Source organism: Trichoderma virens, assembly GCF_000170995.1.
Source record: "Trichoderma virens Gv29-8 chromosome Unknown TRIVIscaffold_4, whole genome shotgun sequence".
Taxonomy (NCBI): Eukaryota; Fungi; Ascomycota; class Sordariomycetes; order Hypocreales; family Hypocreaceae; genus Trichoderma; species Trichoderma virens.
In genome coordinates, this window is record NW_014013745.1 from 868,874 (window position 1) to 885,120 (window position 16,247).

The 16,247-nt window shown below is 47.3% G+C and overlaps 10 protein-coding genes across 10 annotated transcripts; 5 read left to right on the forward strand and 5 right to left on the reverse strand.

The window, feature by feature from the left end:
• Positions 1-1,069: 1,069 nt before the first annotated feature.
• On the forward strand, positions 1,070-2,852 carry TRIVIDRAFT_212224 (uncharacterized protein; the record flags this gene model as incomplete). The annotated part of the gene is made up of 3 exons (XM_014103207.1): positions 1,070-1,078; positions 1,172-1,371; positions 1,460-2,852. The coding sequence occupies 3 exons, from the start codon at positions 1,070-1,072 to the stop codon at positions 2,658-2,660; spliced, it is 1,410 nt and encodes a 469-aa protein (XP_013958682.1).
• Positions 2,853-2,942: 90 nt separating this feature from the next.
• On the reverse strand, positions 2,943-3,479 carry TRIVIDRAFT_219933 (uncharacterized protein; the record flags this gene model as incomplete). Its single annotated transcript, XM_014103208.1, has 2 exons — positions 2,943-3,273; positions 3,439-3,479. 2 exons carry the CDS (start codon positions 3,477-3,479, stop codon positions 2,943-2,945), a joined length of 372 nt encoding a protein of 123 aa, XP_013958683.1.
• A 604-nt stretch (positions 3,480-4,083) lies between these two features.
• TRIVIDRAFT_61271 (uncharacterized protein) lies at positions 4,084-5,172 on the forward strand (the record flags this gene model as incomplete). The annotated part of the gene is made up of 6 exons (XM_014103209.1): positions 4,084-4,094; positions 4,132-4,146; positions 4,461-4,470; positions 4,590-5,005; positions 5,060-5,072; positions 5,107-5,172. The coding sequence occupies 6 exons, from the start codon at positions 4,084-4,086 to the stop codon at positions 5,170-5,172; spliced, it is 531 nt and encodes a 176-aa protein (XP_013958684.1).
• Positions 5,173-5,616: 444 nt separating this feature from the next.
• Positions 5,617-7,211, forward strand: TRIVIDRAFT_61272 (uncharacterized protein; the record flags this gene model as incomplete). Its single annotated transcript, XM_014103210.1, has 8 exons — positions 5,617-5,642; positions 5,915-5,975; positions 6,189-6,285; positions 6,347-6,402; positions 6,608-6,666; positions 6,801-6,892; positions 6,966-6,980; positions 7,144-7,211. The coding sequence occupies 8 exons, from the start codon at positions 5,617-5,619 to the stop codon at positions 7,209-7,211; spliced, it is 474 nt and encodes a 157-aa protein (XP_013958685.1).
• A 439-nt stretch (positions 7,212-7,650) lies between these two features.
• On the reverse strand, positions 7,651-8,628 carry TRIVIDRAFT_30516 (uncharacterized protein; the record flags this gene model as incomplete). The annotated part of the gene is made up of 2 exons (XM_014103211.1): positions 7,651-8,473; positions 8,525-8,628. The coding sequence occupies 2 exons, from the start codon at positions 8,626-8,628 to the stop codon at positions 7,651-7,653; spliced, it is 927 nt and encodes a 308-aa protein (XP_013958686.1).
• A 460-nt stretch (positions 8,629-9,088) lies between these two features.
• TRIVIDRAFT_61274 (uncharacterized protein) lies at positions 9,089-9,879 on the reverse strand (the record flags this gene model as incomplete). The annotated part of the gene is made up of 2 exons (XM_014103212.1): positions 9,089-9,752; positions 9,830-9,879. 2 exons carry the CDS (start codon positions 9,877-9,879, stop codon positions 9,089-9,091), a joined length of 714 nt encoding a protein of 237 aa, XP_013958687.1.
• A 514-nt stretch (positions 9,880-10,393) lies between these two features.
• Positions 10,394-11,243, reverse strand: TRIVIDRAFT_61275 (uncharacterized protein; the record flags this gene model as incomplete). The annotated part of the gene is made up of 2 exons (XM_014103213.1): positions 10,394-11,105; positions 11,173-11,243. 2 exons carry the CDS (start codon positions 11,241-11,243, stop codon positions 10,394-10,396), a joined length of 783 nt encoding a protein of 260 aa, XP_013958688.1.
• A 1,260-nt stretch (positions 11,244-12,503) lies between these two features.
• Positions 12,504-13,352, forward strand: TRIVIDRAFT_199094 (uncharacterized protein; the record flags this gene model as incomplete). Its single annotated transcript, XM_014103214.1, has 2 exons — positions 12,504-12,616; positions 12,671-13,352. 2 exons carry the CDS (start codon positions 12,504-12,506, stop codon positions 13,350-13,352), a joined length of 795 nt encoding a protein of 264 aa, XP_013958689.1.
• Positions 13,353-14,145: 793 nt separating this feature from the next.
• On the reverse strand, positions 14,146-14,687 carry TRIVIDRAFT_54449 (uncharacterized protein; the record flags this gene model as incomplete). Its single annotated transcript, XM_014103215.1, has 2 exons — positions 14,146-14,562; positions 14,649-14,687. The coding sequence occupies 2 exons, from the start codon at positions 14,685-14,687 to the stop codon at positions 14,146-14,148; spliced, it is 456 nt and encodes a 151-aa protein (XP_013958690.1).
• Positions 14,688-14,995: 308 nt separating this feature from the next.
• TRIVIDRAFT_215604 (uncharacterized protein) lies at positions 14,996-16,180 on the forward strand (the record flags this gene model as incomplete). The annotated part of the gene is made up of 1 exon (XM_014103216.1): positions 14,996-16,180. One exon carries the CDS (start codon positions 15,196-15,198, stop codon positions 16,045-16,047), a length of 852 nt encoding a protein of 283 aa, XP_013958691.1.
• Positions 16,181-16,247: the final 67 nt, after the last annotated feature.

Below are 16,247 nucleotides of genomic sequence, written 5' to 3' on the forward strand. Positions count from 1 at the left end.
GGGGCCCTCGTTTGTTTGAATAGGTTTTGGCAGAAGCTGCCAAAAACAACCTTGGAATTATATGTAGTCTTGGAGAGTTAAGGCACTAACATGGATGGGCCTGTCACGGTCTTAAAGGGCTGCTGTGCTAGGGGGGGATCTCTGTCTACAAGGCGCTGGTTTTCACGGCAGACTGTTACTGCAGTAGCTATTAGCTGCAAGAATTAGGGGGAACCACTGCTAGAGGAGATCCAAACGATTCCTTCCTATTCCACCCACACGCAGAGCCGCGAATAGGAAGCATTTCCGTGGACTTGGTCAATTATCTGAACACAGATGGCAAACAAAAACTCGGGTTGCAGGGATTAAATAACAAGAACCAGAGCCAGGTGGCTTTCAGCTAATGTTCTGGGGTGGGGATTCGATGCTGGTAGAACAGGGTTTCGGTTGGTCAGAGGGCAGCCAGCAAACAACCTAGCAATTTCAGCAAACAAAAGCAAATATGGGGGAAGATTGATGAGAGGGGGAAGAGTGCTGTACATGTACCTGGAGCAGGTCAGGCTGTGGCCTGCAGGATTGCTGCCTAGCATTAATGTATCGTGCATAGGGGGCATAAACTAATGTAGCATAATATGGGTTATTGCTTGGGCAGCAAGGCAGCACCAGAGATGCCCAAAAACACTGCTTGTCCTTGATGCTCGTGCAAGTTCTCAATATCATAGAACCTAATGCATCTCAAATCCCGGTGTAGGTCAGCGATCACCGCTATTAACTTTGCTCCGCCCCTTGTTCCCGATCACCCTTAGCCTCCATAGGCAGATGCTAAAGCGATCAAATGCGCCCCACTGCCCGTCCACTGTATTTGAGGCTTCCTACCTAGTAGGTTCTGTTTAGCTGCCCAGCCCAGCACGTAAGCGCCAGACGCGCGCTTCTCCGGAACCGTAATTTTTCCTGGGTGCTGAGAAAATGGAACAGCCATAGCTCGAGCAGCCATTCCAATTCGCCTGGTTTGTTTGGAGCAGGCAAGCATCCTTCGCTACCAATCCTGTCGTGACCAACTGCTGCGCCAACGACATCATCGCTCTTCACAATGGCTGCTGTGAGTTTGCCCTTCTCTCTCCCAAGAATTTCCCCGGTTCTCAACTAATTCATCGCCTCGAATCAGCCCATAGTAACCGTTTCCGAATCCAAGGACCTTCGCGGTCTGAACCTCATCGCCGCGCATTCTCACATCCGTGGACTCGGTGTCGATGCCACCAGTCTCGAGCCCAGAGCCGCGTCTCAGGGCCTTGTCGGCCAGGAAAAGGCTCGAAAGGCTGCGGCAGTTATCCTTCAGATGATCAAGGATGGCAAGATTGCTGGTCGCGCCGTCCTGATTGCTGGTCCGCCAAGGCACGTCCAGTGTAGCGCTCTTCAATCTTTAATTTTTCTTCTTTTCTTTCTCTGTATTGGCATCTAGCTGACACATCTCACTTAATAGCACGGGAAAAACTGCCATTGCTACTGGAATGGCACAGTCACTCGGCGCCGACGTTCCCTTCACGACACTCGCGTCCTCCGAAATCTTCTCCCTCGAAATGTCGAAAACCGAGGCCCTCACCCAAGCCTTCCGCAAGTCAATCGGCGTTCGCATCAAGGAGGAGAGCGAGATCATGGAGGGAGAGGTTGTCGAGATCCAGATCGACCGAAGCGTCACCGGCAGTGCCAAGCAGGGCAAGCTGACGATCAAGACCACCGATATGGAGGCCGTCTATGACATGGGCGCAAAGATGATTGATGCCATGACCAAGGAGCGCGTCATGGCCGGCGATATCATTTCTATCGACAAGTCCTCTGGAAAGATTACTAAACTCGGCCGATCATACGCTCGATCTCGCGATTACGATGCCATGGGGGTTGATACCAAATTTTTGCAGTGCCCTGACGGCGAGCTGCAAAGACGCAAGGAGGTGATCCACACGGTGACGCTGCACGAAATCGATGTTATCAACTCGCGAACACAGGGATTCCTTGCTCTTTTCTCTGGCGACACCGGCGAGATTCGCAGTGAGATCCGCGATCAGATTAACACCAAGGTTGGCGAGTGGAAAGAGGAGGGCAAGGCTGAGATTGTTCCCGGTGTGCTGTTCATCGACGAGGTGCACATGCTTGACATCGAATGCTTTTCTTACATCAACCGAGCCCTTGAGGACGATTTGGCGCCAGTCGTCATCATGGCCAGCAACCGAGGCCAGTCTCGCATTCGAGGCACCGACTACAAGAGCCCACACGGTCTACCCCTCGATTTCTTGGATCGCGTTGTCATCATCAACACGCATCCTTATAACTCAGAAGAAATCCAACAGATCCTGTCCATTCGAGCACAGGAGGAGGAGATTGACGTTTCAGCAGACGCTCTGGCCCTGCTTACCAAGATTGGCCAAGAAGCCGGTCTTCGATACGCCAGCAACCTCATCACCACATCGCAGCTGGTCTCAGCGAAGAGAAAATCCAAGCAAGTTGGCATTGATGATGTCAAGCGATGCTTCCAGCTCTTCTACGACCCTGCCAGGAGTATCGAGTTTGTAAACAAATCCGAGAAGCGATTGATTGGCAACGATGGTGGCGTCGACCTGTCTGTCCAGAATGGTGGCAATAATGCTGCTGCCGCTGCCGGCTCTGAGACTATGGATTTGAGCTAGATTTAGAAGAGGGGTGCTGAAAGGGATTTTCAGATGGCTGGCGTTTTTTTGGCAAATCGTAAGATGAAAACAAAGATGGGGGAGGGAACGTAATGGAAACTGTATGTACCATAAAGCAATATTCGGGCGCACGAGGGTCACAGCAGAAAGACCTCTTTGATTAGTTTTTGCAATAAACAAGTGACTTCAAACACCTCCATTTTGTGTCATTTCTAGTCTGTCTCCATACCCATCATGTATCCATTCCTCCTCACCGATGTCTATCTTGGTAGCACAATAACATTACAGCGACCCAACCCAGTAGTTATTTCTGCGACATCGCATACAAATTTTTATCTTACAATCACGGACACAGATCCACACCACCTTGGGAAGATAGTATCGGCATAGTTCACACTGCCTCTCATCCCGGGTGTTACCACAAAACTCAGACCAGTAGTGTCGACAACCCATGATAATATCATTCCTGTCCGGGTCACGGATAGCAGGCACCGACATGGGAGAGTCGGGGAGGGCAGGGACAGGAGCAGGGACACCGACACTGGGATTCATGTCTCCCAATACATCATGCTGCTGTCCAACGTTTGGTTGATTGGCATCATGGTCGTTAGGCCTGTGTCAAAGTTAGTACCAAGCGCGAATGGAAGAGTACGTTGGGGAGACGACAGTACTTGGTGCAGTTGTCTGTTTCAGACGCCAGAGAGATGAGATTGGTATCCTCACTTTGTCTGTCGGATGCCTCTGAAGGACAAGGCACAGAATCACCGAGATTTCTCACAGCGATACCATCAGGAAGATTTTGGTACGCACGGAGCCCATCTTGACAAGGGAGGCTCGCAGCGATGACACGATTCTGCCCAATACACTGGTGGCATATCCAGTGAGATCTGTGAGTTGAACAGAACGCCTGATCTAAAACGTGGGCACGTTCCAAATGGATGGAACACACAGGGAACTGTCGGTTGAAAGACTGCACGCCGGTTAACGGAATCCATCGGCAAAATGGGCGGAAGTATGGATGGCTTACCATAAGTAAATTCACGAGCTCTCGGCAACCCTATTCACCGATCTGCCCCGACTATAAAACAAGCATCAGAAAAACGTTGACAAAAAAAAAAAAAAGTACCCTGGGAGAGGTAATGTATACTTACATTGAGAGCTTGGCTGATTGCCTGTACTGCCTCGTCTAGGAAGGCCATCACCGACGGAAGGGAGAGAAACTTGTGTGAGGGCTTTGGCGGGCAGCGAGAAGAGATGGAGAAGAAAAATTTTCATAGAAGCAAGATGAAGGAGGAGAAACAAATATAAGATAGCCAGGTAGGCTGTCAGTAGTTTACGTAAGGCGACAATGAGAAAATTGCAGATGGCATGTAGGGGGATGGCAGTTGGTAGAAGGAGTGATCAGCTGCCTAGCACTACCAGAATGCTGCAAAGGTACTTCCCAGCATATCCCTCTTAATGTCAGATACAGATACTGGAAGTGCAGGTAGGAGGTAGAATACCTATCAGGTATTACCTGAGCCAAACCTATCTAGCAGCCCGGGGGGGGGGGGGGTTGGTAAGGGGTGTAGTTATGATTTTTGGCGTTAATTAAGGTGATAGAAGTATTGTAGAGCGTGGTAAGACTACCTAGGTAACTTGCACCTTCGATAGCAGCTCTCACAGCCATATCGAAAGTTAACAAAGGCCGCCAGCTTAAAGATAAAACTAAACTGCCAAACATTCACATTAAGCTACACTACGCAGAAGTTATAGAAGAATATAAAGACTGCCGAATAGCATTTACACTCGCTGGTAAAGGCAAACACAAGTAAGCCGATTTAGACTTAAGTGTAAAAGGTATTCCCTAAAGCTAATCTCAAACGTAGGGAATACAAGTCCGATATCCTCTCCACAAACTTTCGAAATGCTGCTGCAACATGAATAAAGCGAGAAAACACACACCTTACCATCTCCCTCCTCCTAGAGAACTGCTTCCCAAACCATCCCAAGACCAAGATCTATTTCTCACGCTACGAGAAAAAGTGTCCGACGCTCGCCAAAAGCATGATTTCAACAGCTAAAGAAGAAGCAGAGAATGAGGATCAGAACAAATCGCTTCAGGAACTCCTGGAGGACGAGAACCGTCGCTCTCCAAACGCGCTACATCGCATACAACCGAAAGAAACCACAACAAACAATAACTACAACTTTCTCTCCGTCAGAAAAATTCAGCAGCTCCCCAAAGAGCATGATTTCATAACACAATTAGAGAAGGCATACTGTAACGACTACAAGCAACCGGTGGTGCATGGCATACAAAACTCTACAATCCAGTGGTGCCAGAAACTTGCCTTCACACCCAGGTCAGTTGGCCACAAAACTGCACCCATGATTTCTACACTGCTAATATGATACAGGAACCAGGATCGAGTATGTTTCACAGTGGGTGACTTTATACACCTAGGCTACCATGGCAGCACAACCAGATACGCCAAGCTACTCGGCCCCTTTACACACCCACGCTACATAAAGAAATATTTATTTGCAGTGGTAGATCTTGTATCGGAGAGGACACAAGGGGAAACGAAAGAGCTGATACTTGGGTGCCCAATCTTCGAGATGCTTGGTAAACAGATGATTGTCGGTTTGCCGCAAATCCAGAGCAGTAGAGTATGGATGGTGCCTCGGTATGACAACAGTCTGCTATTCATCGATTTCAATATTTATTTTATGTAGTATAGACAGAATATTTCACATTAGGGTCTGGCTCTATAGAAAATAAATCCAGTGCCAGCATATGAAAAAGAACTACAATCCATAAAACCAGCCTCTCGAAACCTAGATAATTTTTATTTTATTTTATGTTCACAGTCAAAATAAAAGAACCATATGTCATATCCATGGCCAATAATATATTTACCATATTTATTACTGGGAATGCGCCTTGTATTCAGTGATACAATATTCGACCACAATGTTGGCCTATGCTGCCTCCAGGGAGTAGGTGCACCTTCCAGGGGATGAATGCCCTGTTCACATCAACCACCGCCCCAGCATCTTTGCGCATGCAGCCTACCATCCTTTGCCCAGAAATTTCTCTTTCCCCATACCATCTTCCAATGTTCCCGTGTCCAGCCGTCCATCCTACCACGTATCCCACTGTCTGCGCGTCATCTATCAACTTGGTCCTCACCGTGAAGATGGGCATTTTATTTCCCTTTCTTTTCTAGCAGCTGGACACGCACCGTCCTGCTAACTCCTGTTCCAATTAGTGCTGGAATGAAGATTGGATTTGTGCCAGGCTACACGCGTCTGGCGCAGATGGCGCGTCTGGTAAGTTCATACCACCACCTCAGGAGAAGGACACATACTAATATTTTTCTTGTTCGCCTCTCTCCATTATTCTCTTACCTCAATCCATATATGTGTCTCCCCTCCAGTGTGAAAACGGAGTGCTGGACACCATGTTGTGATTTCGAGTTTGCTGACGCGAGAGCAGATCTGCTCTTTGTTTTGGAATCGCCCACCAGAAATGACAGCGCCCAGCAACTCCAGAAATGCGCAGTTATTCTCCGTCCGGCCTCTGTATTTTCACATTTATGGTCGTCTAGAGAGGCAGATCGGGCTCTATGCAAAAATAGAGGTAAGAATGCGCATCGCCATTCTTTCATTACGCGATTGTTTTCTCTCACCCCTGAAATTAGATCGGCGTCAGTTTCCCAATGGAAGAAGTGTTTCGTTGCTGCTCTTTGTGATGATGGTAAGTAGAAGAGAGAGAGAGGAGAGGAGAGAAACTTTCTAACAATGGTCTGTGCTGAAAATTTGCGTTGAGGCAGTGAAATCAAGGCTTGACACTACCATGCAAGGGAGGTTGGTCAACTGTCGGTACCCCTGAGATTGTGAATATTTTGCTAATTTTTATTTTTTTTCTTTTTTAGGGAATACATATAAACATCGTCCATTAGTGTCCGCTTATCCTGGTACTCACTGGTGTTTCACATCCATATCAAAATCGGCAAGCCGGGTAATATCCCCTTTCTCCTGTCGAGGTTGACCAAACCCAGGTCGACTGATGATTGCACACACAGCACAGGTGAAGATCTTACAATCTCTCTCTCACTAGTCCAAGAAACATAGCACATGCTACTAAAGCTCAAGGCAAGTGTCCATCTGCGCCCATTCGCTCGCCAGTGTCTCTAAGCAGCTCATTCCAGATTATGCATCGCAATTTGGCGTATATTGCCTCTCAGGTTGGTCATACGCCTTATAAAACATTTCATTGCATTTTTCACGTCGCGGCTAATCGATTGAGCTATTTTACAGATGTTCTTGATGAAGGTATGACAATTACTGCGAAAGCATGGCGCTACCATTGCGTAACGATTTCACTTACCAGCCCTATTATTATTACGACGCCGATATTATCGCAGGCCTGCGACACCACTTCAATTAGAAGATGATGGCGATGCAAAAAATACACACGCAAACACAACTGTCACAGGGTACCACAAGCAAGACCACATTGGGACTTTACTACGTACGAATTATGAGATGGGCGCTTACTACTAAATCACTATTTTCACGTCCAGAAATGATAACTACACCCCTTACCATAAAAAAAAACCCCGGCGCCCGAAGGTAGTGATAATAGGTAGGTATGCAACAAACAGATAGGTACTTGAAGAAAAACCATGCGGATAAAGGGAGTTTTAGGATAGATTTGATCTACCTAGAAGGTCCTCTTGACAGTTCAGCAAATCACTGAAACTGTCGCAGCTAAAAAGGCCGGCCAGTTGCTCGCAACAAGAAAACTCATGGAAGAGATCAAAACCCGCTCAGCTCTCCATCTAGTTGTGTTCCAAACCGAACCTCTCCATCTCCAACGGCAAAACATCCAATGGAGACGACGATGACCATTCCAAGAGCTTCCATACGCTACTCCCTCTCTGCTTCTGCCAGGCGAAGAAGATTGATCTTCATATGAGCATAGTGAGAGAAGAAATAGCGTCTATTCGCTCTCACTCTCACTCTCATCTTCATCATCTTCACCGGCTTCGTCCCAATTATCATCACCTTCTTTTTCATCTTCAATGTCAATGACGGTTCCATCCAAATCGACTTCGATTTCAAATTGTCGGATAGCATATTGCAGCCAAGTGCTGTGTTCCTCACAGCAAGAGTCTCCTTTTAAGACTGCCGTCCCGTTGAGCTTGTCAACTTCGATTTCTTCATCACATTCCCCTTCTAAAACCACTTCAAATTCTCCAGGGACGATGTTGAACTCCCCCGAGACCATTCCAATAGTCTTGTTTCCCTGCTTGAGTATGAAGTAGGCTGTCTTGAAACGAAGATGCAGCGGGCCCGGATTCATCATCGTGATGACTACATCGATCGCAGCCCCTGTCATTTCGAGGGTCTTTGTAGTGGCTTTTATATTTGCCACATTACTCAAGTCGATCGCCATTGTAAGATTATGGCCGGTCGAGTCAATACTGAAAGCAGCAGTGGCACGTTTATCACTACTGGGCTCGTGGCTGACTCCGTTCTCAGGCATAATGCTTGTAATAAAGGATTTAAACCCCACCATAGTCTTGATTTTCATTTCATGATCAATACCGTCCTCCAGTTCGGGATAATCATTGTAATGAAAAGGATCATAATTGCTGTCTGTTGTGATTTCCACGTAGTTGTCGGCATCGGGTATCATTAGTGTATCTGGGACGGTGATTTCCCCAAGCAAGATACGGTCGTAGTATAGGCAAATCTTGACACAACTGACCCAGCCAAGCTTTTCAGGGCAAACTGTACCTCCTACTTTGAGGTAGAGAGATCTATAGCTCCAGTCAGTCATTTGTAGTCACAGAATCGGCAAGTTGGCGTACGTCAGAGAGCGGCTTGAAATCATGAGCTCTGCAATATCCATTTCTCCGGACATTGTGATGCTCCCTTCATCGGGCGCTTTGCTGAAATTTTCCGTTTGAGGCATGGAATTTACTCGACGCAGGCTGTTTGGAAGAGTTGTGGAAGCGCGGATTCGGAGTGCGATGCAAGAAGGAGGGAAACGAACTAGTTTCTGCCTCGTTTGCACTCAGCTGTTAAGTAAATATGCTTTTGTAAATAATATTCACTATAGTAATTCACGCTCAATAGGAAAGGTAAATGTGAAGAACAGATATGACGTTCATCTGGCCACTGTCGGGATACTTCTGTCCGCTCCCTGCCAGCTGCCATATCACCGCTAACGTTTCTGCATTTTGTTCCCTGCAAATATGCCTAGTCTTATTTTATTGCACGCATTTGCATTTGTTTGACTCTATCAAGAGCTGTTTTCTATCTCTAGGTATGTATTCCGGAACAATTAATGCCCATGATTCTTTGTCATCGATTTCCTTTTGGTAAAAAGGAAAAGGACAATTGCCTTCGTTCATTCTGAGCAGATGCCCAATCTAACCTAATTTAACCTCCATTTCAAACAATCGAATAGCATGAGCAAGCCAATTATGCTCATTGTCAAGTGCACAGACCCCCTTCAGAATTGCCGTTCCAGAGAGTTCGAGGTTGTCAGTTTCGGTATCTCCCTCCAACGTGACATCAGAGGAATCGGGCAAAATGTCAAAATAACCTTCCAATGAAACCAAATGCGCTCCATCTTTTTTCAATGAAAATCGACAGTATCCAAAAGGCAGGTCAACCGGATTCGAGCTGGATGCTCTGAATCTGAGTGTAACCGTCCGGTCAACCCGCTGCAAGTCCACATCGGAAATTGAGATACTCGATGTGTCGTTCAGATCTATCGCCACATAAAGTTTATGACCACTCTCATCGCTGTCTAGTGTTGCGGTAATAGATGTTTGATCTTTGTTCTGGGGGATGATTCCAGTCTTGGGCATCAGGCGTTGGATGAAATCCTTGAATCCAAGCATATTCAGAATTTTGAGATTTTCGAGGTGTATTTCAACATTGCCTTCCTCGTCGGGATTAATGTATTTGTTGCGAAGAGTCTTTTTGCCAATGAGAACTCGACGGTAAAAGATGGACACTGTTACGCAACTAATCCAGCCAATATCAACTCCTGGGCCAATGACGGCGGAGATGTCGAGGTTGAAGGACCTATGACAAGAATAAGTATCTTCGAATGGAATTATAACGCTAATGTTGTGTATTGGCAAGTAGCTAGATGGCCATACCTCATCGAGGGATTGGTGAAATGAAGGCACTCAATCTCTAATTCTGCCATGATCGTGGGGTTTCGCGAAGGGCGTCGATGTGAAGTATGTCGCAGGTAAAATATTTGAAGGCTTTCCGCGTAAAGAGCAGTAGAAATATTCACGCTTCCAATATATAGAAGTCAAAAAGAAAGGTCTGGAGTATTCTCTAACCCTGACGCGGATGGATTTAGGCACCCTAATGCATTCACGGGCTGGTACCACTACCAATTCCCGAAGAAGTCTGTTGAAAGGAGAAAAGGAAACAGGCTTGGGCAATTCACGATGGAAAATTATATTGCATTCACCTGACAGCTGGCTGGACACTTCCGTCAGCTGGCTCCTCACCGTCCGAGCTTTTGCATCTTGCCTTCTGCATATATGACTGATCCCATTCAATTCGAGCTACTAGAGCTACCATAACTGCATACCAAGAGCCCTTTTTTACTTCCATAGATATCCCCCTCCGTGCGTAGTAGCTCAATAAGCGTTATTTCCCTCCAAGGCAGATCCTTCCCGTCAGGAAGAGGAGAAAGACTGGTCTGCCTATTCATCCTTACAAACGATCACTTCGTCGAGATCGACTTCCATTTCGAATTCCCGGATAGCATGGCAAAACCACGTGTCGCTATCACTTCCCAAATCAACGCCTCTTAATTTTCCTTTTCCGAAAAATTTGCAGTTTGAACTTTGCTTCCAGTACGAACTTAGTTCTCCCTCACACTGATAATTGACGGGACTACCACCGTCTGCTTCAATTTCAAGGCTGCCAGTTAAACGAGCCAAGGTTTCTCCATCTTTCTCAAGTATATATTTGGCATTCTCAAACCACAGTTCGACGTGAGGCTGGTTTGAAATTGAGAAAGTTATAAGGATTGAGTCGCCAGTTAATTGAACTCTAGGTGCCGTGGTTTTGAAGACACCAGTTCCATAGAGATTTACAACCACCGCGAGTTTGTGGCCTTTCTCAAGAACTTCTAGTTCAGCAATAGGCTTTCTATAGCCTGGCTGATATCTGTTCTTTGTGTTGGGCATTATATTTCGAATGAGACTTTTGAATGCAGTCATGTCTTGAATTTCGAAATTCTGCAACTTCATATCATATGTGTTATCATACTCTGGGCTCTCGAGAAATGTATCTTCTTGAGTTGCCTCTCCGATGAGAGCGTTGCCATAGAAGATAGAGGCAGTTATGGAGCTGACCCAACCAATATCGACTTCTGGTCCAATGGAAACGCGGATGTCAAGATTCGTGGTCCTGTACCATATTAGAATTAAGATGGAAAGATGCTAATGAGGATTATATGAGTAAAAAACTTGCGAACCTCATAGATGGTTTAGTAAACCAAACCCATCCAACATCTGCAATCACCTTTGGGCAAGATAAGTTGCTCATGGTGATCGAGGTACCTAGTCCCGTGAGGATTAATTCGGTAACCCGTTACCGGTGAGACAATACAAGGTGGATGTTGCTGACGGCTTGAGAAATCTCAAGTTTCCTGTATTCACGAATGAAGGAGAAGCTTGCGATGTATGGTTAGGTCATTTACGCATGAGATACAAGTAACCTTGCGCGTCAAACCTTTGCCATCTCCAACTGCTCTCGAGAAGGATGTAAGAGATGAGAGGAAAGGGCGAGAATGTCTGAACTCGCGCGGAGAGTTTATGTAGCTCACTTGGGACAGTTGGCAGCAAAACTCGCCAGCTATTGGCCTTCTCAACAGCTGGCAGGCGTCCACAGCTCGGTCTCTACTTCTGCTACAAACTCATGTTCCGGGGGCGAAAACAAAACCGAGGGTCTCCTCTGTTTCGCCCGCGAGAGCCTCGTTCATTATTACATTATAGTAAGTATATGCCATGAATCATGTAGTATCCAGTTCGGAGACTGACGGAAGTTTCATCAACTATGGTGGAGCAGGAAATCTCGTGGCTGATGGAGGCAGTTGCATCGAGTGAACTTGAGTTCCATAATTAGAAACATATCCATAGACGGCTACTAGGCAGCCAACGGAGTGACCAGCCATGCATCACTGCGGCACAATAAGAGTACTTAGGTGTTGGACAACTGTTCGCCTGATATATACGCAACAAGGGAATGACTACATGTAATCATCATCCTGAGTTGGTTGTCCAGCATCTCATGGATAGACCGCTACCTCCTCATGGCACTTCAAGCTTCTGCTCCAGCGCTACTATCACTAAGGTACTATCGCCACTTTCTGCTTCTATCGCTACTTTCTGCTTCTATCGCTACTCTTTTCAGGTAAGGTAGTGTCTACAAAATTTGTCACACGGGATACCATATATCCAAACTGCTGCGCTGGCTAGCAAACCTCTACAACTACGCTGAATAACTTGCATTGTAGAGGGGCAGATGCCGAACTCAAGCAGTGACGAGCCAACCGGCAGAAGTGGCCTGCCAGCTGCCAGGTGAATGCTATATTATTTCGCTTCGTGATTCACTCAAGTCGCGTTCTTTCTCTTCCTTTCATCTCCTTCCTCCGAAAGCGTGCACCGTTAAAGCGACTATCAACACGCAAGAATACTTGAATCTGAAAGCACGGCGAGTCAGAGGTTATCCTGATCAACCTCTTCTCTCATCACCCTTCCAAATTCAACCTCTCTCGAATCATCTGATCAACCTGCGGCGAGAATCATGTCTGAAGCAGGAAGTTCCTGCGACGCCTCCGATCGGGAGAGCATCGCTTTGTCTGAGATGGGAGGAGAAATGGATATTAACCACTTCTTGATTTCAACCCGTGGCTATAGGTGAGTTGGATATTCTCTAATTCAACAATTACTCATCACTAATTCGAGTTGTAGAGGCTTCTATCTTGAAGTTGGAGGCACAGTCCGCCCTGGATTCGAAATTGGTTGGGTCAATTCTCTCAGAATTCGCCTTTACCATCGTAACATTCTAGTTGGAGAGATGACTTGCCAGGACCAGCCAATGATACCCGACAGCAACAACTACGTGATAACCGAATGGGATGAGTCAGACGAACCGGAAATGCGCATCAAGAGTATGGTGGGACTCAAGAATTTCTTTGGCGACGTTCTACCTAATTCAAGTGCCAACAACAAGCGGGATGCTCAGAAACAGCCCACAGCTGCTCTCAGAGTTTCCTCAAGTGGCCATTGGCTCGCAATGTCCATTGATTTGGCGAACATGCCGAGAATGAGTGCCACTGTAGATGAATTCACGACCTTCGGAGACAAGATCGAAATCACCATGACGATAACAAACCCAAGCCCGCTTACACTTCGCTTTGATGGCAGCAGTGAGTTTGTCCTCAAGAAAGGCAAAGATATCATTGGAGAATTGTGGGCCTCCTTCCAAATTCTTCCTGGAGAAAAAGAATGCGTTTTCAAAGGGACCTTCAAACCTGAGGTTTCAGGAATGGTAACTTTAGAAGGAAGCAATTTCGAGGACATGGACAGGACTTGGCAGCAATATGTTATTAAGCTATTCAAAGTCGAAATCGATTTGGGCCCGTCAATCTGATTGTCCGTAAGGGGAGTCGGATCTAGCTATTGATTTGCTAAATATGCTCTGCTTTTGATTGCGGCCATGGCAAGGAATATGCACTGCGGTGAGACAGGCTCGGAGGGTTGCCTACTTGATAATTGCTGAGGTATTGGGTAGGCCGCCAATTTGGCGTGATAGAGAGCAACTCTCGATAGGCATAGCATAATTGAATGAGGGCAGTATTCGATCACTTGAATCGTTTCATCATTTCACTTTGCATCATAGGCCCGGGTAATTGGAACAGGGAAGGATATCAATTGAGCCAATTCATCTCCTCCATCAGTCTCCTGCAAACTGCGCAGACACTCCCGGCCGGACCAGTCAAGCATCCCGCTCTCCAGATTTTTCACTCGTCATATTTCAATGGTCCCTTTCACCAGGTGCACGTTCTCACATGTAGGCATAAAGGAAAATTATCTCGTTGATGGCAAACATTGACCCTGATGCAAATGATTTCCGAGGATCTAACCTCCAAGAACTCCCACGATATCCCCCCTCACTTCCCATTTCTTCATGAGTGGACTCATGGTGAGGATTGCCTCACGTTTTTTAGACTACATGCCGTTGTCTTATTGCGCCATGCATCATAAGATTTGTTAACCCCGAAAGAGACAGAATCGTTTAGGAAGGAGGAGCAGCACCACGTCCACGGCCAAATCCACCACGGCTGTAAGAGACAAAAGTTAGCAAAAAGATGCCCAAACCATTGGACGATAAGTTCTGGCCGCAGCAAAACCATCATCTCCAAAGAAAAGAGGAAAGAAAATTCTCACAATTGAGGAGCAAACTCGCCGGGAGCACCACCCTCCTTGCCCTCGCCAGCATCCCTCCTTCGGTATCCACCCTCACGGTCACCACGGTCGCCGCCACGTCCACGGCCGAAAGGTCGTCGCTCACGCTCGCCCTCGCCGAGCATGCCACGGGGAGGAGCGTGTGATCGCTGCTGCTTGATGTGAGTAGCAGGAACGATCTCGGCAGGCAGGTGAAGCCATTCCCGGAGGTAGTCGAGACCCTCGGGGGTCAGGGTGTAGTAATAGTATTGCCAAGAGAACTGGGTCTTGACATAGCCGCGGGAGTTGAGGGACTGAGCAGCCTTGATGACGAACAGGTTCTTGGTGTCAATATCGGGGTGCTTGGGGAGGTTGAAGTCCTTCTGCGCGACGAGGACACCCTCGCGGAAGAGGTACTACCAGACAACTGTCAGTGACACCTGGGACTATTTTCAATTCCTCGAGCTCGCGCTCGCGGTTTCGTTCAATAGTCGAAAAATACCTCGTGAATCTTCTTGCGGTCGGCCTTGGGAATCAACATCGTGGCGGTTTGCTGCTCGGAGGGTCGATGTTGGAAAGTTGACGGTTTTTCGGGAACAGGCGTACAACCAGAGATCTCGAATTGGATAACTTTTGTGGGCGGAAGCCCTACATGAAATTCCACCCTAGCGAAGTGGGGGGTCTCGAAAGTGTGCGTTGTGGCTTGGGATCACGTGTCGATAAGCGATTCTCTGATAATGGCTGCTAGCGCGGCTGGCAGTGTGGCGCAGGTCGCGACCTCACATGACAAACTTTCCGCTCGTCATCGCAGCCAATCCCCCAAACTCCATGATCGTGGCGCCGTTGCATCGCAACCTATTTGTTTTCGCTTTGCCACGACAACGGCAAAGTTAAGGGCCCGTAATTCGACACTTTAAGCGCAGCGGTTGTTATATAAACAACCCGATCCCCAACTTACGCGCTCGCACCATCCATCCACGCTCTTCAATCTTCACAGTTCTTCGCTGCAGCCATCGCATCACCGCATCTATTACAAAGCATTCATCACAATGGCGAAACCTCTCAACGTCCTCATCTCGACCTTCAATGGTCTCGGTCTTCCACCAACCTTGGTTCTGCGCACACCTCCGACTACTACAGTCACCTCTCTACGGGAGCAGATCGACGGGAAACTGCCTCCCGGGGCCACCGAAGCCAAATTCATCATCACAACACTCTCAAACCGCCTGCTGCCCCAAGTATCAGAGGCACCCATTTTGACCTATCTAACATCTGATGAAGATGACTTCCTCTCTTTGCGCCTCGCTATTCCCCTATGCGGTGGAAAAGGTGGTTTCGGATCTCAGCTCCGAGCTGCTGGTGGTCGCATGTCATCGCGCAAGAAGCAGAAGCAAGATGACGGTGGCTCAAGCCGAAACCTGGATGGAAGACGACTGCGCACTATTAACGAGGCCAAGGCTCTCGCCGAGTACCTCGCTATCAAACCAGAGATGGAGAAGAAGGAGAAAGAGAAGCGGCGCCAACGATGGGAAGAGATTGTTGACATGGCTGAGAGGAGAGAGGCAGAGATCAAGTCTGGCGGTAGGGGCAAGCTGGACGGCCAGTGGGTTGAAGATAAAGAAGAGAGCAACGAGCGAACTCGCGAAGCCGTACTGGCTGCTATGAAGTCCGGAAACTACAAGGACAACCTACTTAGCTCATCTCACGATTCTGCGTCAACTGAGCAAAGCAATAGCAAATCCGTGAGTGACGGAGAGGATTCGGAGAGCTCCAAAGAATCACCTCCTCCAACAGAAGCTGGTCCATCAAAGGCCAAGCCAAGAACATTCTTTGGCTTTGATGAGGACGACGAATTCATGAGTTCTGATTCGGAGGATGAGGGTGAAAAGAAATCTTCATAATGGGAGCTGGAGCGCAATTATGATTTCCTTTTTTTTTCTTCAAAAAGCAATGAAAGGAGTTTTGGTCATTGGATGCATTTGGGACAGGAATATTATTCGAGCTTGATACGATACCAATAAAGCTAATGTGTATACGGAGCATCTCTCCGTGCGATTCCTGTGATGTTGGCGATATACGCGTGATGTACGTCATACATAGC